This window comes from Volvox carteri, assembly GCF_000143455.1.
Source record: "Volvox carteri f. nagariensis unplaced genomic scaffold VOLCAscaffold_67, whole genome shotgun sequence".
NCBI classification, from domain to species: domain Eukaryota; kingdom Viridiplantae; phylum Chlorophyta; class Chlorophyceae; order Chlamydomonadales; family Volvocaceae; genus Volvox; species Volvox carteri.
Window position 1 is genome coordinate 71,261 of NW_003307610.1, and position 19,195 is coordinate 90,455.

A 19,195-nucleotide genomic window follows, 5' to 3' on the forward strand; every position below is an offset into this window, starting at 1 on the left:
ACACACGACGGAAGATCAGTTACCGCCCAGTCCTATGTTTTGTCCCGGCGCATTGAAAGCAGGAAAACACGACCTGGCTAGGTCGCTGCTGCTTTCCACGGGGCTCCAAAAGGGCCCTTCACAGCTTGCCGTTTGTCTCGGCAACAGCAGCCGCTTCGCCCTCCCCATCCGGAAGTGGGTGCGCGGAAATGAAGTGCTCCGCCTGCAAGCAAAGCAAAGAGGATATGCACCAGGAACACACCGCAGAAACGGGAGAGAGAAATCCCCCAGGAGATCTCAAGGACCTCACGTACATGGACCCTTAACGCATTTGCTGCCTATTTTCCTCGACACTGTACGTATCATCATGGCATCATAGCACGTCTACGAATTCAGGAACCAGGGCCATGGCTTCAGTCAACGCCAGTAATAAGTGTTTTGACCGACAATCCAACGATAAACGCTCCCTTCGCAGATGATGAAGCAGGCGAATCAGGGCTTGGATGCCCCCGGGTTGCTTCCCGGATACGCAAGCAGCCGGATAGAATCCAGCCCGCATCAGGCGCTCACTGTCGTACATACGTATCAATATCTCCCGGCTCCGCTTGCCTGGTTCCTGTTTTACTTTATTGCTAAACTCCCAAGTGCCATATCGCCCGTGACCCACCTCCAGCGCTGCCATGCAACCCGACCCAGCCGCAGTAATGGCTTGTCGCCACTTCTTGTCCTGCACGTCACCAGCTGCGAAAACACCTGTAGAAAGAGAGCGCCCCCGCATGGAACAATCAGTCAGCAAATTGAGAGTTGCGGGGACGGAAGGTTCCCAGACTGGTAGTATGCACATCCTCATAAACGCGGACGCACATACGCGCAACGATTCACAGCGTATTGAACCACCATGCGAACGACCGGACTACACAACTCAGCCCAAGCTCACAAAAAACCCTCTAATTAATCTAAAGCCCATGCGCGCACAATGATGCAATTTCCAAAAGACCTCTGCTTTCCTCTGTTGTAAGCTCCCCATGCACTCACCGGGAATGTTGGTGGTGGTGCTGCCGGGAGTAGTCGCGATGTATCCGTCCTCATCCAGAGTCAGCTGACCACTCAGAAAGGCAGTGGCGGGCTGATGACCGATGGCGAAGAACAGCCCAGCCAGTTCCAGGTCACGCACCTCATTCGTTACTACGTTGCGCAGCTGCGCAGGTGGGGATGGCGACGGGCACATGACAGGCGATGAGATGATGAGGAGATAAAATGCAAAGGACGTTGAGGGAAAGGGGGTTACAGGTCGAGAGGGTTGTCACACAGGGTAAGAGATCATGTAATTACCCGTGTTAATGTGGATAGACCTATCTTTGCACTGCCGTACGCCTCCACAATAAAATCCCGATTCACTACCGTACCTTAACTCCTCCCAGCAAACCCCGCGCGCTGCCGTACGCCTCCTCTACGACGCTGTTCCAGAGGACCTCGATCTTGGGATTGTCAAATGCGCGTTTCTGCATAATCTTGCTAGCGCGGAATGTATCTCGCCTGAGGGCCGAGAAAACGTGTAGCAATTTCAATAATCTTCCTTACTGTTGGAATGCTTTGTGAATTCTGAAGCTCACATAAACAAAATCTGGGTCCGGGTGTCCAAGCATGGCGTGTGGTAACTATAGTAAACAGCAGGGGGCTGCATGGCTGGTCAAAGAAACGTCCGGTAAAGCCAATAAGGTGGGAAAGCTCCTCCCTGCCCACCCTGCCACATGGCTGGCTCCAAGGACTTGGGACTTTACCGGCCCCACCGTGGGGGGCCCCGAGGTGCGCTTTGCCCGGGCGGCACACCAAGCAAAACAGCAATTAAATAGAAACTCATCAAGACATGCGGTCCATGAAAAGGATGACCACGTAAGGATGATTCGATGTTCGGTTCAATACATGGACGTTGCTGCCGTGGCAATCTAATGAGTATCATGATCTGGCTCTCCTCCTCCTCCTTACCCACCCCACCTGTGAATGATATACACTTTGGAGCCGTACTTGCTACGTTGTGAAGGAACATTGAAATGCGCCACGGGACGACAAAAGGGCAAGCACCGGGCACGTTCAGCGAGGGTAAGGCTACCGTTAGGTGGGGTATGACCGATAACGATGGATGATATGGGGGCGGTTTGTCGAGGGCTTGCTGGGAAAGAGGGTAGCAGAAAAAGCACGCCTCTGCTGTAACATGTGCTTGTTGTAAACAAGATTGCGGAAGAGGCTATCACCTTATCATGACCCTAACGCAATCCCTTTCACGAGAACCTCTTAGCCGCATATTTCAAGACCTAAAAACCGCTTCGGAAGCTCCTCGTGGTGCGAACTGCTTCCTTGTGTGGAGAGGGATATAACCCAGTTCCCGACAAACTGGGAAGGCTAAGGGATGGGCGCCCACAAACGCATTTCATGCGCGAAACGTGTCCAAAGACGGGAAAACACGTTTCACTACCCGGATAAACGGACAGTACCTACGTCAGGAAGTTTGCCTCCTCCATGGCATGGCAGAATCGCCGCCACCAATTACTGCAATAGGCTTGTTGCGGAAGATAAGAGCGGCGCCGTCGCAAACAGCGCAGGCCGAAATGCCCTTGTTCCAGTAGCCACCCTCCTCGCCGCTGCCCGGAACTCCATCCGCTTCGCCACAGCACCCGTAGCGATAATGACCGTCTCAGCTTTCACCTCCTTTTCCGAGGTTCGTACGGTGAATGGCCGCTCCGAGAAATCGACGTTCTCGACCGTTTCGCTGAAAATCTTCATCCCGAACCGAGCGGACTGGTCACGGAAGCAATTTGTTAGCTCAACACCAAGAATGCCCTCAGAGAAACCTGCAAGTCATTGCGACCATGACCGGTAAAGGATATCATACTAAACCTCGGTGGATCGTATCGATTTGAACGCACCCGGAAAGTTTTCAACATCCGTTGTAGTCGTAGCTGACCCCCAGCAGCATTTCCATTCGCCATAAAGCCCTCGAAAAGGATTGGGCCCAGTTCTGCGCGCGCCGTGTAAATCGCAGCTGTATGGGCAGCAGGGCCCGAGCCAATAATGCATACTTTCGTGTAAAGTTGCGCAACCATCTTTGATGCGGTACTAGCGATGCCCCTTTGCGTCGGGTAAAGGAATCGACAGGCTGCCTCTTCAAGCAGACCCGGGGGCGGCGGTTGTAGGTATAGGCCTACGTGCCTGAAAGACAGGGCGGATGTGGCAAACCTTGACGACACCCAAAATAGATTTTCCAAAGAGTTCGAATTAGCCATAAATCTAATCAGCGCATCCGTGGTAAGACTACGACCCTGTTACTTCCCACTCATCTCGTCCTAAAGTATATCCCTGCTACAAAAAAGCAGTGCTACCGACAAATAGCAATATGGCAAGACGACGCCCGGACGGAAAGAATTATCCAAAGCACCTCCTACTTGGTGTAATACAGGATTCCGGCGTATACCTTTGTTGCAGTGTAGCGCACCTGCCCATTGCTGGTTATGACGAATATACAACCCCCGTTCATCCTCGGATGTGCACCTTACCACGTGATCACTTTAACGGCCTGTCTCAAGGACCCCTGCCACTTGGCAACAGGTAAAACGACCGTAGCCGGGCGCTGCACGCTCCGATATGTCGAACCGGTCTTCCCTCTTTTCCTGTTAAAGTCAAGGGCGAATCTCACGCCCATTTGTTAGGTAAACATCTCTCAACTGCAAATAGCGCCTGCGCCGTCCTCGGTTATTAAGGTTCCGCTTTTGGCGTCGTTGGCGCTGGGATGAACCTAAAAAGCTTAAACCAGATTATTTTGACGCTTATTGTAATAAAGCAAGCACCCCAAAACCAGTAAAAGCAAAAAATAAAATTGAGGAACCGATTAACACATCATCAAAACCACTGAGGTGTGAAATTTTCCCAGTTTGTAGCGATTTAGCAGCATGCAGCCGGCTGGATGCAGATCCCTTGATGCCCAGGGGCTAAATCTGTCAGCAGTGATTCTCTAGGCTTCCCGATTCCCCCCCCCCCACACACACACACACACACAAGCAGTGTGTTTGCCGTTTTCGTCTTTTTGTACATTGTAGATATCTCTATTGCTGCGGACTGTATGCGAACTGTATGTTATTCATTAGCTGGGCTGACACGCCACACACCCATCAGGCAAGTTAATAAACCTGACAGACGTGCTTATCCAGGTAATTTACAGGATCTTTGTAGACAACCGTCAACCTTCAACCAGTGTTACTCAACTGTCAACGAATACCGAACTCCAAGCCGATTTTGGTGGATGAAGTAGAAGTAGAAGTAGAAGTAGAAGTCAGGGCAATCAATAGACAAACATTCCAAAAGAATTTCCTAACAGCTAAAAGATTCTTCCTGCAAATGGCCTGATGGCCACATACACATGTCTCTGCCTACCATCGCCCACCCTCGGGCAGTAGGGTCATTCATCCATGTTACGTGCCTAAGCCATCTGAAGGATCCTTAGGCGCAAGGTCTTCCCAGTCAATCTAAGCAATATGTTTTTTTTCAAATGATCCATTGTCGACCTAGTCGTCCCCGATATCTATAATGAAACATATTAGGACCGATCTGACGATTTCAGGATTCCAAATATGTGCGAGGTCTCAGTATCAATTATAGTAGCTAGCCGCTGAAAGGGCCGCTCTCAATGCTTACGGATCGCCTCAGCGCGGCGGCTTCAAAGGCCCTAGTTCAAAAGTCATTATGCGATTTTCTCCAGATAGATTACGTGGACTTCACATCCGTACCATCCCCGCCGGCCACGCAGCTGCTCGCTACTTGCGAATGACCTGAAAATGGAAGTTCCGGCCCCACTTCTCTGAGCTACCCACCCCGAGCACTCCCAGATGGATCCAGAGCTCCGCCAGCGCCAGAGGTGGTTAGTTCGTTGGAAGTTGTTAGTTGCAGTTACATTGTGGAAGGAATGCGGAGATGGAAACGTAAATTCGGGCCAAGCAAGTGAGCAAGTAGACATAGCTCGAGCTACCTGGATATCCAAGTTGCTGCATGTGATGAACTAAGTAAAGAACGGAAAGGAGAGTCCAATTGTGCAGTCGTGCAATCGTACAAGTATATTTTTGCATCTGTACCAGAGGTCGGCAAATCGGTCTCTACGGCTGCGGGAGGGCAAAATTTCGGTCAGTAAACCTAGAAGTCAAACACAGAGTTCAAGTCCAGCGCGCGGCCCTACTCGCCGCAATAGAGGCTGCGAGGCAAACCACGTCTTATAGTCAAATTTTGGTCATTAGGGACCCGCAGCCCTACGGGGCCTTAGGCCGAATTTCGGCCGCGGGTACTGTGGTACGGACCCGCAGTACCCGCCTTATTTGCGACCTCTGATCCGTACCTCAAGATTCCTGGCGTATCGTATGGACCCCACGTACACGGGTTCAAAGCCAGTTGTCGAAATGACCTCCTCGACCAGCGCCTTATTTTCGGAGCTCCCCGCGAACATCATAGTTAGTTGCTGACCGTTGAGACTGGAGCCGTCACCCTGGGCCATCAGATTGGCGCCTGTGTGGGCGTGAGGACATGCGGGCGCGCGGATGCGAGGATGAGGAACGGAAACTGGAGTAGGAAAGGAATCGAAAATGAGAATGAAACTAGGAATGAGCATGGGAATAAGCATAAGTGCCAAAGTCAAAGTTTGTACTAACAGACTGCTTGCCGTACCCACCGATGGTGTTGAAGGCCTTGTACACAAATGTGTCGGGCAGCTCCTCGGCCAGGAGCTCGCCAGCTGTGTACATAGGTCCAAGCACACGTGTTTAGATAAGTGTGTGAATGCTAAAATTTTGCATAAGCATTTTATGGGGAGCGGCTCGTGTAGAGAGGAAGAGCGAGGGTCCTTTGTATGTCGTAATCGGCCAGCATGTGCTCGTAGCCCAGGAATTACTCCATATGTGTTATGGTGTTTATTTCTGGGTGTAGATGTATACCGCGCGCAATCTCGTAGACGGCATCGGATATATCACGTGAACCTCAACATTGCAAAGCGCACCTGACTTTCCAGTCCAACGGACCTCCAGGCCCGGATAGGGCGAAAGTGGATTCGTCGCATCAATCAAAACCTTGCCCTTGATATCAGCACCAAGGTCTGACGCAATGGCCTTGATTCCGGCATCGCTGTGCGCGCCTGCGCAAGTATCCGCGCAAAAAGATGTATGTAAAAAACGCTTTTTTTCATGCACAAAGCACTATAGAGCCATATAGAATCGGGTCAGACCTGGAACTGCGAGTACCACCACGTCGCTGCTTTTTACAGCTTCCGGAACAGTAAGCACTGAAACGTTTTCTAGTCCTGCCAAGTCGGCATACTTTGCGACATTTCTGACGCCGAATAGAACCGAGTGCTTCTTTGCTATGGCCTTGCCTAGCGTCTGCCCGACACTGCCAGCACCGATTATTCCGACTTTCAAAGTCATCCTTGTGTCATTACTGTGATAAAACAACAGGCGGTCATGACGATGCAACTCTTTAGTGGTGCGCCATTCGAATACTTTTAACATAAGGCCCGTGGCCTGGACCTTCGCTGAACGATGGCCGGTTGCCTTGTGGGCAGCGTCCAAGGGCCATTGCAAGCGTCAACGTCATTACATGTTCCGCACAAATGCGGGAAGCGTCTGGCAAAGCCGAGGGCCCATGGATGGTCCAAAGCCATGAATGTGGCGACGATGAGTCCTCTCCCGCCCGCTTGGCCTCGGTGCGCCAGAGCGCGATCTCCCAAAATCTAGCTATATGGGCCCTTCCGACGTAAGGTTATGCCGTAATAGTACCACCACTATGGAACGTTTTGCTTTCGCTCTTGGTTATGAAAGCGAGATGACCATGGCCCAGTCGCGTTCGGCAAGGCAACTACAACATCCGCCTGTTAACAATCTCAAAGGCATTAGGATATTGAAAGTAGAGGCAGGTTGGCTGTTGAACTCCACTAGGCTTGAAACTTCTCACTTAGGTTCTCTCGTAGTCTACAAAACTGTGCAAAAAATGTTGATGACATAAGTGAAAAAGGATTGCGAGAAGCGGGTGCGACCGCGGAGCGCCAGTGGAAACGAGGCCGTTGGCGGGCCGATAACAGGTAGTCCGGCCCAGCACAAAACCTTAACCAGGCCCGAATTTTTTTATAGTTTTGATTTCTGCTCGCCTCAGGTCTTTCGTATACTCATACTCTATCTCCTTTGACCGCTCACCTGCCAGGTTGTTGACACGTATCATAAAGTCAAGGGTTGCACGTTTTGGGTTCGTACGGGTTTGTTACCATGAGTGTGAAGGAGGCTACGGGACACGCGCTCAAGAGTTTACCTTGGAAGGAGCGCGCACGATATTTGGGCCTGCATTATGGACCAGGTACAACTTTCGAATCGTGCACAGATGAGTTGTTTACATCAGGCCAGAAGGCGCTCTTCTCGCTGGTTAATAAGCTTAAGCGACAAGGGCTTTTTGTCCCAGCTGTTGCGGTGAAAGCGTTTGATGCCCAGGTTCTGTCTATTCTGTCGTACGGGGTACAGGTTTGGGGCCCGTTAAGGGTTCTGGACATCCTGGAGCGCGGTTACCCTAACAGCCAGGAACGATCGTGTTATTTTGAGATTGCACTGCAAGACAGGATGGTGGAACTGCAGAAGAACTTCCTGAAGCAGTTGAGTGGTGCTGGCTTGCCAACAAATCGGCTACTATTCAGAGAGTTGGGTCAATACCCTTTGCAAGTGCATTGGGCAAACCTGATTTTTCGTTTTTGGAACAGGTTGGTTGAGGCAAAAGGTTCTGTGTACCACCATTGCTTTCGGGAGGAACTGCGGTTGGCATTATCATCTGGCATGACGTATGATGGATGGGGAGCGAAAGTCCTGAAGATAACGTGCGGACGGGTGTGGACGACTCAGGCGACATTGAGGTCAAAGTTGATGCTCTGGCGACATGTTCACTAGATGTAGGCCAGTTGATCTGTGAACTTCGGAACCGATTTGATGATGACTGGGAAAGTGAGCGGTTGACAGTGGATCCAGCTTTGTTTGTTTCAGATAATAGGCAACCAGGGGTAAAGATGTGCCGCTATAAGCATTGGATGGGTTTGCCCAAGCATGGCAGCGGCTATATCTCGCCAAAACAGCACGTCACGCTGATGCGCTTCAGGATGTGTGTTTGGCCTTTGGCGGTTAATCGACCGCACGGTAGAGAACGGTCTGCCCGGTGGTGCCGGGTCTGTGGGAACCGGCAAGCTGTTGAAGATGAATGTCATGTGCTGCTAGATTGTCCTGCGTATGCGAATATCCGTTTGAAGCTTTGGGACCTGGGGGTTACTCCTGGGGACCGCATGATCGAGATTATGGGCGTCAAGGATCAACGCGGGTTAGCGCGCGTCTTGGACGACATTAGAAGATGCAGGTTGCAGTACGTTGAAGATTAATCAATCTGATATTGTTGGGTATTAGCATTTTTTCTTTTTTGAGTTCCTGTTTCCAGTTTGGCGGTTCATGAGCCTTTTGGCTCGTCTGGACCGTACAAGCTTGAAGCTTGTAAACGTAAACGTAAACGTAAACGTCAAGGGAAAGAACTGTTTTTCTGCATAAGATAGCACGTGTTTTGAAGTGCAAATTGAACCATTCTGTCGTATGGCGTCCAGGTGTGGGGACCGCAGTTTATTCTCCAGGTCGTTGAACGACCAACCGACGCACATAGCCGGTCTTGCTACTTCGACGGTCTCTAGAAAATCGCATGGTCGAGCTGCAACGCACGCTTCTGAATCTTCTCTCTGGGTTAGGGAGGATACCGTATAATCGTGTGTTGTTTAGGGGGCTTGGTCAATGGCCCCTCAACCTTCACCGGGCCTCACTTAATAACCGTTTTGGAACAGGGTTATCCTTGCGAAAGGGGACTGTGTTTCACAATGGTTTGCGACGAGGAGATGCGTCTTGCAGTGCGTTCTGATTATGCTGCCACAAACTGGGGTGCCATGATCCTAAGAGATCTCAGGTGCTAAATGCACTTCCCGGCGCTGCACCCGGACCTGGATGAAGAGGGGAAGATCAATTTCAATCGTCGAACCTGTTTAACAGATCTGTTATGGAAACGTTGGAGGAGCGATTTGATGATGACTGGCATGTCTTATTACTACACCCCGGGAATTTGTGTCGGATAACCGTAAACCAGGGGTTATATAATGTACCGGCATATCCATACCCATTGGAACGCCGAAACACACAACGTGCTACATCCCTGCGAAGTCATACTTGTCACTGCTGCGGTTTCGCTCAGGGACATGGAGGTTAGCCCAACCGGTGGTCGGTTGCGCCAAGGGCGCTGGTGTAGGGTCTGTGGCAACAATAATGCAGTAGAAGATGAGTTCCACATGTTTCTAGAGTGTCACGCTTACAACGACCTGCGGGAAGGGCTTCTCAACCCCTAGGTGTAACGCCAGGCTGATATAAAGGCCGTGCCTAATATGAGGTTTGTCATGGAGATAGATGATCAGCGTGGACTTGCGCAGACCGTACACAACACTGATAGCCGAGTAGTAAGCCTGAGGTCGCTTACCCTATTTACGGTTTTCTCTCGCAGATGGAGTTCATAAAACATTTTCCATTTCCGTTTTTATTTCTTCCTTCTTTTCGGCTACGCTAGAACTCGCGGTCCATGAGCCACCTGGCGCGTCTGGGCCTTACGAGCTCTCGCGAGCTTGTAACATAAGATTGTAACATAACATAACATGACCTCAATTTATTGACTTAATACTGGGTTATCATTGATTTACAAGTAAACAGCCCGCTACTTTTCTTTTCACCGACTTCCATCGACCCTTCCTATAGCCTGACTAAGCCAATCCGTGCTTGCACGACTTTGCTGGCGCTCATCGCCCATTGGTTCGCAGGTATAACGCAATAAAATGAAGGCTGCATTCAAACGCTTGTTTGCGAAAGAGCGCTCGGAAATGTTGAATGTGCTGCCTTCAAACCCGACGCAATGCACACCGTCGGAGTCATCTACATCAAGAACTCCTTCAGCATCCCAGGCGTCACATACAACGCATACCTGCGCTCAAGCTAACGCAACCAGCACACGCGACGTCGAGGATGCCAACAGCTCCTCCAATAAACCCGGCGCTTTAGCTTCTAAATTCCAAAAAGCAACACCGGTCCTTACTTCATGCCCAGCACCACTTCGCAAATCGCATACGCGGCCCTTGAACTTGGAGCGCGAGGAGCGGCTCTCCGAGGGCGGTTCCCCGCATCAGAGCAGCTCCTTCAAAAACGCGACTTCTCCTTCTTCTTCTTCTCCATGCCCGCCTCCTCTCTCCGTGCAAGTCCACTTACCAGTCGCCGCACGCGTGCAGATGGACGAGCTCCCATGCGTTGACCATCTCGCCGCATCAGACTGGACGCGCACGCTCACCGGAATCATCAAGTCCGTTGCACAGGGTCACGGAGCCATGGGCTATCCCAGCGCCGCTGCTAAAAACCGCCCGCATGGCCCCGAAACCAGCTTGCGGCCCAGCACTTCCGGCATCCGGCGTCGCCAAAGCTCTGCTATGGGTTATGGCGGCGCCTTGACCAACAGCGCTATGGATGCAGCGCTGCTATTGCAGACCACTCAAAGCTGCTCCATGACTCCTGCGTCTGCTTCGAGTGAAAGGAGTTGTAGCGGTGTTGCGGAAGGTTAGTTAAGAGGCGGGAGCTATATGCTTCCTGTCTCTTAAGAAGAAGGCGGCCTTGAAGGGAGGAATTTGAATTTGAATTTGGCGGGCGCGCGCCGCAGCGAAGATCGAAATACGTTTTTCAGCGGGAATGTGACGGTCTGTTCCCTGACTTCGGTCTGTCCCATCCACTACCTACCCGCTTCGCTGCCGTCGCTTCCCGCCTTCCTTCGCCTGCATCCTGCAAATCAACTTCCCCTGAACCTGGTTACCCTGCTTCGAATGCATGCCGTCCGCCACTATTACCACTCCAGATCCAAGTCCGCCTTTTTTGCTGCTTCTCATCCTCCTCCTCTATCCTGCTCCTCCTACATTATCTTTTGTCCTGCTGCTCCTACATCCTCCCCTATTCGCCCTCTGCAGTAGATAGCTTCTTGGATGTCGGCGCCGCTGGCAACACCACCACCGCAAACGGCTGCTGCGTTGCCCACACTTTATCTTCTCCATGTCCTACTGCCGTACTGCCCAACGTGGCTCCAGCGGCGCTGCTGGCGGAGGCTGCCAAGGCGGGCATCAGCCTGGAAGTGGACCTGGACAGCCAAGTGGTCCTCTCCACGGGACCGCCGTTGGGCCGGGGCTCTTCGGGGACGGTGCTCAAGGCCGTGTATAACGGCCAACCCTGCGCCGTCAAGGTGGGCGGAAACCATGGAGGGATCAGGGAACATGTGTATCTGTATGTCTGTGTGTCCCTTCGATTGTTTGTTCCTTCGCGTAAAAGGGTTAAGAGTGTTACGAGGGGTGTGGGGGGAGTTGGGGTTGGGGGGTGGTTTGGGGGTATGGTATCGAGGGAGGGGGGAAAGGATGGAGAGAGGACTGCAGGGGGAGCTTGCACTAGGGCCGCTACAACACACTGACACCGCTCAATTCCCTACCGTCCCCGACCACACACACACCTACCCACCTTTCCCTGCCTTACCCTCCCCTGCCTACCCCACCCCTGGTAGATGCTGCCTCAGGACCTCCTCTTTGGGTTGGGTAGCGCCGAGCTACACACTTTTGTCCAGGAGGTGGTGGTGATGACCTCCCTTCGCCACCCCAACATCGTGCCCCTGCTGGGGGCCAGTCTGCAGCCGCCCCACGTGTTCCTGCTGGCGGAGCTCTGTGAGACCAACCTGGACGCGTGGATCCACCAAAGGGGAAGAAATGGAGCTGCACCACAAGCACACGCGGGAGTGCCGCGAGTATCTGGGGGATTGTGGGAACTGAAGGGAGGAGCACCACCAGCACCTGCAGCCGCCGTTGGGGCCGGAGGCGCTCCTGGCGCCAATGGGGTGTTGCCTTCTGGTACTGGATTCGGATCTGGATCTGGATCTGGATCTTGTTCGCCAGAGTGGCACCGAGGCGGTGGCACCGAGGCAGCCGCCATAAGCACCGGACCTGCGGTGGCTACCGGGTCGTGTGGTGGCTCCGGAACCATACCCTGGTCCGCGTGGGCGAACAAGCCCGGTGCTGTAGTAGGAGGTGGAGGTGGAGGAGGTGGAGGTGGGGACCGCGTGAGTGCTCGTCGGATCCTTGAAGTGGCTCTGGATCTGGCGCGGGGACTGGAGTACCTCCACGGACGGAATCCGGCCGTTGTGCATAGAGGTGTGTGTGTATGGATGCATGTATTGTATGTACGTGTGGGTACGTGTGGGTATGGGAAGGCATGGGCCGGGAGGAGGAGGTTACGGGACGGATAGCGGGTAGCGGTGAAGGGGTTTATACCTCTAAAGAGTCAGCGAACTTCCCTTCTCTCTCTCTTTCTCTCTTTCTCTCCCTCGTTTTTTCGTCCATTCATTTTTAATTTCAAATTTGTACGGGCGTTTCAGTGGATCCGACTGCGTCATCCACGTCATCGCCGCATCTCCCTCTCCCTTTCACTGCCCATTCCCCTTTTGGTAGACCTGAAGCCGGCGAACGTGCTGATTGATGCCGACGGCACAGCCAAGGTGCGTAAGGAGAGGGGAAAAGGGAAAGGGTTTTTGGGTGTATAGAGGATATACCTATGGCAACCAGGCGCTTAAAATCGTAGCTGCCGTTGTTTGGCACGATGCTTTTGCGATTTTTCATGTCGCTGACTTCTTCGCTGTCTGTGTTGCATGTGTATTCTTTTTTATACGTGTTGCCAGATTAGTGACTTTGGCTTGGCCCGGGTAGCGACCTCAGCGGCAATCCGCACCAAGGCACCCGAGGTGGGCTCTATCGGCTATATGGCACCAGGTGGGGCTGGCGGGCTGGGGGTTGGGGGGGTTTAGGGGGGTGTTGGGCCGGGGAGATAGGTGCGAGTGTGGATGTGTGTTTAAGATGGGGAACTGGTGCCGGGGTGAGAGTGATCGAGGTGTATGTATTGCAGGTTGTCTGCCCCCACACAAACCGTCAGTTTGTCAGTTTGTCAGTTATTGTTCCAACTGGCCCAATCAACATTTTGCAGAATGTTTCACGTCTGAGGACGGGTTGCTAACCGACAAGTGTGACACGGTACGGGGGGAGGGGATGGATGAAGATGCGGTTGGCAGGATTATTTGTTATTTGTTATCAATCACGATGCGAATTTGTTCTTACAAGAGTGAAGTGTGAAGTAATAAATAGTAACGCTTAATGATATAACAGTGCTTTTTATAATATTATTAAAAGTAATATATGTTACAATTAAACAATAGCTGCCATTAGCACCCAATAAGTTGCCTTCCCTCTAGTTCTCTTGTCCCTCCTCCCACGCCGCCTTCCTTGTCGTCTTACACAGTGGTCCCTGGGGGTCATTCTTTGGGAGATGGTCACTCGGAAGCGGCCTTTCCAGGTGCGTGATGATGGGTGATGATGGGTGATGTGGGCGGATGTAGAATGACGGAATAGATGATGATGGGTGTATGCTCATTACGCGTCTAGTAATGAGCAAGATAGGACAGGTGGGAGATGAGTTAGGTAGGGATGTGCTAATTGGGGAGGGAAAGCAAAGCTGGGGCCAAATAATGGTGAACCCCGCAGCATGACGCGGAGTGCCCTCAAGCTGCCTGCCACACCATACAGTCAGTTTTTCTCGAAGGAAGTAAAGCGGGCAGGCAAGCGCCCGCTAAGTGGTCCGGACATGTCACTTGCATGTCAATTGTCTTTTTCTTAGTCTTCCGACGGAAAAGCTCTTAGCTACTACATAGCCAATAACCAATAACCAATAACCAACTAACGAACTAACTACCTAACCACCTGCAGGGTCTCACCCTAACGCAATACTATCGCGAGGTGGTTGTCCGCAAGTCCCGACTGCCCATTCCCCAGGACGACGGCACGTGTCCTCTAGCCCTTAGACGGCTCATCAGCAGCTGCTGGTGCGACTGTCCCGAGGAGCGACCCGCGTGTGCACATATCGTAGCAGAACTCACTAGGATGCTCAAGTATTGCCCACAGGAGTACGACAGATAGAGATTGCGGAAGAGGGAAGTGGAATGTGGGAAAATGTAATCCCGTAATGGCCCCCTCGGCATTCGACAGTGAGCAGGACTGAGGCGTTTGCTCAAATACAAGACAACGGTCATGGTTGCTGCTGTTGCTGCTGTTGCTGCTGTTGCTGCTGTTGCTGCTGCTGCTGATGATGATGATGATGATGAGGAGGAGGAGGATGACGAGGAAGAGGAGGAGGAGGATGGCAATGATGATGATGATGCTTGCAAAATGCAGTGTGGATGCGCCAATGTCCTTCGCGGTCTTTTCATTAATACATTCTTCAGCGTGGAAAATCTTCAGAGCCTGTGCGCAGAGGGATTAGCTGTTTTAGTTCCACCCATTTATTATCGCAGTCGTTATTCGGAAATTTTACTCGAACTCGCTAGGAAATACATCTGGTGCTCTTGAGTGGTGTCGTACCTACCGTACTTGGCCAGCATTTGGGTCGGGGGAAAGGCAAGCTTTTACGATTTGCAGAAATGCAAAACAAAAGTTAACTGCCGACGTTCAGAACATGAGCGGGGCACTTGGTCATGCAGCGTTACTGCCAGGGAAATGAGCGTGTCTGTCTGTCTGTCCGTCTGTAGAAGTGCGAGGGCGATGCAGTTCGGTCGGTGTAGGGGGTTACGGCTGTCAAGAGAGGCGAGGCAGGGAGAGAGAAAGGAGGTATACGATTAGGGGTGGTGGTGTAGCCTGATTAGAAATATATCAGGAGCAGAGAGAGAGCACGGCTACGGGGTAGCTTATCACATGAGCAGTTCCATGTTTACTTCTCGGCATTTTTAGCTCGGTGTTTGGGCCTCCTTGTACGACTGATGAGCTTCCTGAATCCTCTGCCCGTACGACTGGTATACGGCCTGGAGCGAACAACCGATACGAGTGATCTACTGCCTGAACCGGACTGCCCGTACGGCCTGGAGCGGACTACCCGTACGACTGGCGTACGGCCTTCTTGCCGTTGAGATGGGGTTTAGCTGATTTATCAATTTGTAACAGGTTGTCGATTGGCAGTGGTACGTGATTGGGTTACGCCTCTTGTATGAATATAGGTGTCGCGCGTTAGCATGTGCCAATGTATGTATGTATGTATGCATGTATGTATGCATGTATGACTTAGATTACACTGTGGGCCGGGAAAGCCGGGAGCCGAAGCCGAAACACAGCACACGGGTCGGTTAGTGTTGTGTGCTCCCGACCCCGACTCAGACTGCCATGCATGTATGACGTTGTTTACACTGTGGGCTGAAAAGCCGGGGGCCCAGGGCCGGAACACAGCGCGGGGGCCGGATGCACACGGCTGGTTAGTCTCGTGCACTCCGCCCCCCCCGGATCAGGCCGCACGGGAAACGACGGCCGGCACACAAAATATGTATGTATGTACGAATATCCGTCAATGTCGCCATGGCAAGTCTCGGGTGCAGGAAGATGGGGGGAGAGACCCCGCCGCCTCTCGCGCCTCCCCGACGGCACCAAGGTGCCTTAAAACAGGGCATGTGCGGAAAGCGCTACTGCGGCTGGCCGGATAAGGGTTAGTGATGATGATATTGATGGTTGCGGTGGTGGCTTTGTTTAGCTTTTTTAATTAATGTCCGAATGAATTTTGACCATGGCGGCTTTACGCACGCGCCTGTTGACCAGCTGTGCGACACCGCCTCCGTCGCTTGTCAGCACGTCTGCTACATGCCTTGCCGCTGTTGAAGGTTTTGTTGGTGATGATGTCGCTGTTTTGGAGAAGTTACACTGTGGCGCGTTGCATTGGGGGTTCTTTTGGGATGCGCCCCGTATACCTCATTTCGTGGCAGGAACCCAGAAACCAGATTGACAACATGGCCGTGGTAGGGCATGTCACCAACCTGGGCCTTTCGAAAAAATGTTTGCGCGAACACCCGAACTCGGAGTGGAAGTCTTTCCGGTAGATGGTCGGTTTGTAACGGCTCGGGTTCGGCTTCAGTAGTGTCTTACATAATTATTACCCGCTGTTTACGCAGTTTTGATTTTTTTGGATATCGCACGTTATAGAACAAGGTTGAGTACGGTTGTCAGTTTTGCGCGGTATGGCTTCGGGTTCCCTGAGAAGTTGCGCGCTTTCAAATCCCACTGTGACAGGATTGAGCCAATTTTTGATTCCTTCCATCGCTTTTAGGCAGCGGAGCTCTCGGTTATGATGCCTTGTAAAGACAATGCTTCTGCAGGCAGATTTTTTTGCTATGCATCATTTGTTGTTATAGACAGCGGGTGAGATTCTGGGCATCCACAGTACACTTCCTCGACTGGCAAGCCCTGTGCAGCTCTATCTTAGCTACAGACTGGTTACCAGGGAAACACCAATGCACGGCTTGTGCTAAACGTTTTTTCAAGGTGAAGGGGCACGGGCAGCCATATCAAACAACGAAGGCCGCTGTTTCCTAACTGTACGCCTGCAACACTCACCTGGTGGGCTCTGTAACCATGAGTCAGCATTTTCAAACTATACATGTTTTTTTAGGTTCTAAAATGTGTATTTTCTCGGTGCTATGCTTGGCAGGACTTTGCAATTGGTAATCAGGGCTATGCCCAAGGTTACAGTTTAACTTTGAGCTGCAGGCCACTACATGTTATCAATTGTAAAGTTAACTTGCTTCTTTGGTCTACAAGGGCAGGGCGGAACAAGGGGTGAGGTAACGATGCCGCTTCGACGAAACCGCAACAATGGTAACTCCTATGTTTATCGATACCAGACTATACCAAGCTTTACACCACAGTGTGTGGTAAGCGGTCATACCCAAAGCGACACAGCATGTTGCTTTTGGCATTCTATCTGGAACACCGTGGCCGTACAATCATGCACCAAAGAAATAAGAGGAAGAGGACCGTTTCTAAGGTACCGGAAACTCTACTATGCTGATTTTATGCCACGAGCCTCCATGGTCCTCTGCGTGAAACACAAGCTGAAGCTCCAGGCATACGCACAGAAACAGCAGAGATTAACATATGAGAAGCGCAATATATCTGGAATGGTTAGCATTGTGTGAAATTTAATCGTCCGCTAGAACCCTGCCTGCACAGTTGCACGTAGCTAGGGCAATGTTCAGGGCGAGTCGACAGCGACAAAATGAACAGCATCGAGCGCAGGTGATAAAGCTCGCGTACATGTATATCATCTTGATTGTTTCTTTGAACGTGGCTCCATATTGGTTGGTGGCAGGACCTGCTCCCCAATGCAGCAGTCGTGTATGCTTTGGTGCAGCATGTGGAGGAGACGTTTGAATATCTGCGCTCAGAAGATAGGCTTTCTATACCGAGCGGAAACGTGATGGTCGCACTGTCGTCCGTGGGCCAGCTGCTGGGCCTGGTCGAAGGCGACATAGGTAGGCATGGGCCAAGGAAACCGTGCTGTTCACGTTTTGAAATCTCGTAAATGTTGTTTCTTAAATTCTCGGTCTGAGAGAAAACCATCCGGTCTTCGGGTTCGCCCAGCCTCGTCCGCGCACAGGAGGCTGCCGTCTGCAGCGGATGCAAGCTTCCGAACGCTTCACGAGCTGCCTTGCCTGTGCCCTCTCCTCTTTTTTCGCACCCTGCCCTTTCGCGTGTCATCCCGGGCCCCAAAGAGCTATGCGGCGGGTTTGGGTCCTGTCTATGTCCTTATGCTCGGTGTGCCGTACTTTCCGCTGAACTCTTACGTAACTTACTGCTTTCCACCGAATCCCCCACGCAAAATACCGCTTTCGCTTCCGTTTCCTATCCCGCCTTTCCCCCTAGAGCAACTCCTCAACCTGACAGAAAAGGAATCTTCCTTCGTCCTGACCGGCATGTCGTACTCTGAATTCATCGATGCCGTACGGTGTCTCGCCGTACTGCACGGTCACCTTGCGCTGGAAGCCTTGCCCGCGCTTCAAGGTAACGAATAACCTGTCGGAACGAGCAGTGGGTGCAGTACAGGGGTTAGCTTACCCCCACCTCCGCCCCACCTCAAACACACAGCCCACACGGTCAAAACCGCCAAATGCTTCCCCACGTCCCACTCTTTCTCCCCTTCCACTGACCGACCGCAGTTCCTGACCTGAGTAAGGCCTTGTACAACACGTATATGTCGTACAGTCAGGCACTGCGTCCGCACGCCAGCGGGGCCGTGTGCCGCTGCCGTCAGGTCGCCGGAGAGCCGCCGCCGCGTCTGTTCTGGGAGAGCTTTCTGCGTTTGTGTCGTGACGCGGGGTTTCTACAGCCCGAAGGTGTGAATTGACTTTGGGGGTGGATGAGGTGGGGAGTGGGTGATGCTTATGACGGCTATGATGTATCCCGGGTCTCTCACATAGAGCTCAGGATGTGTTCCTTTGATAAGTATGTTGATGATTTTACAATTATTTTGCCATAATGGCATCTTTTTTCTGTACTTCCTCAGTTATGGATCCCATTTTGTGAGAGCTGAGCTTCCAGGTTTGATTCCCCCACTTCCCATTTGTTTTGGTTGTGGTACCATTTTGGTTTCGCCCCGAGCGCGCAGGCCCGCTGTCATTGCCCACCCTGGAGCGGATCTGGTTGGGATCCAGCAGCATGTGTGATCGGAATCTTCCAGAGCACATGTGCTTTGCCCAGGTGTGATGCCGGGTGGGGGCCCGAAGTGGGGTGGAAGTGATGGCGGCTGGGTGCTAGCGGGCGGTGCCGGCGGAGTGCAATACGGAGAGAAACGTCCCTGTAGTGAACTAGAATGAGGGTGCGGTAAGTCGTGGTGCGAGAGTGTGTGTCTCAAGGTCTCAACGAGCCGGTGCGGGCGGCAAGGTGAACGAGCTCAGCCGGCCGGCCAGCCGATCAGTCAATCAGTCAGTCAAAGAGGGGAAAGGGGGGGAGGCTTGCTGCTGAGGAAGGGCGACGGCTTGGGTCCGAACCTGGACCAAGGAGCCCTTCCCCAACCTAGCCAACCTGACCGCCGACATGCCGTGCATGCTTTCTGATTTACCGATTCCCCTCCTCCCCAGCAACACACACACACATACACACACACAGTCACCACCTCTTTCTTCCTCCCTCTCCCTCCCTCTCCCTCCCTCTCCCCTCCCTCTCCCTCCCTCGCCCTCCCTCTCCCCTCCCTCTCCCCTCCCTCTCCCT

At 52.4% G+C, this 19,195-nt stretch overlaps 3 protein-coding genes across 3 annotated transcripts; 1 reads left to right on the forward strand and 2 right to left on the reverse strand.

The window, feature by feature from the left end:
- On the reverse strand, window positions 1-3,250 carry VOLCADRAFT_107468 (uncharacterized protein). The gene is made up of 7 exons (XM_002956943.1): window positions 2,904-3,250; window positions 2,476-2,828; window positions 1,975-2,007; window positions 1,386-1,515; window positions 1,015-1,177; window positions 647-732; window positions 1-202 (listed from the first exon to the last, which is right to left on the reverse strand). The coding sequence occupies exons 2-7, from the start codon at window positions 2,496-2,498 to the stop codon at window positions 119-121; spliced, it is 519 nt and encodes a 172-aa protein (XP_002956989.1). The 5' UTR covers window positions 2,499-2,828; window positions 2,904-3,250; the 3' UTR covers window positions 1-118.
- Window positions 3,251-4,172: 922 nt separating this feature from the next.
- VOLCADRAFT_107469 (uncharacterized protein) lies at window positions 4,173-7,224 on the reverse strand (the record flags this gene model as incomplete). The annotated part of the gene is made up of 5 exons (XM_002956944.1): window positions 4,173-4,833; window positions 5,357-5,523; window positions 5,687-5,749; window positions 6,011-6,145; window positions 7,200-7,224. 5 exons carry the CDS (start codon window positions 7,222-7,224, stop codon window positions 4,735-4,737), a joined length of 489 nt encoding a protein of 162 aa, XP_002956990.1. The 3' UTR covers window positions 4,173-4,734.
- A 4,467-nt stretch (window positions 7,225-11,691) lies between these two features.
- VOLCADRAFT_37559 (uncharacterized protein) lies at window positions 11,692-12,627 on the forward strand (the record flags this gene model as incomplete). The annotated part of the gene is made up of 3 exons (XM_002956903.1): window positions 11,692-11,797; window positions 12,158-12,280; window positions 12,578-12,627. Coding segments are annotated over 3 exons (279 nt in total), but the record flags the coding sequence as incomplete, so codon positions are not given.
- Between the last annotated feature and the right edge of the window lie 6,568 nt (window positions 12,628-19,195).

Coding starts and splice junctions, on each gene's coding strand:
- VOLCADRAFT_107468 (XM_002956943.1), bottom strand. CDS start 2,498: ATGGAGGAGGCAAACTTCCTGAC. Junction 1,516..1,974: donor AAAGTGTATATCATTCACAG/GTGGGGTGGGTA, acceptor CTCGGCCCTCAG/GCGAGATACATTCCGCGCTA. Junction 203..646: donor GTTGCATGGCAGCGCTGGAG/GTGGGTCACGGG, acceptor CTTTGCTTGCAG/GCGGAGCACTTCATTTCCGC.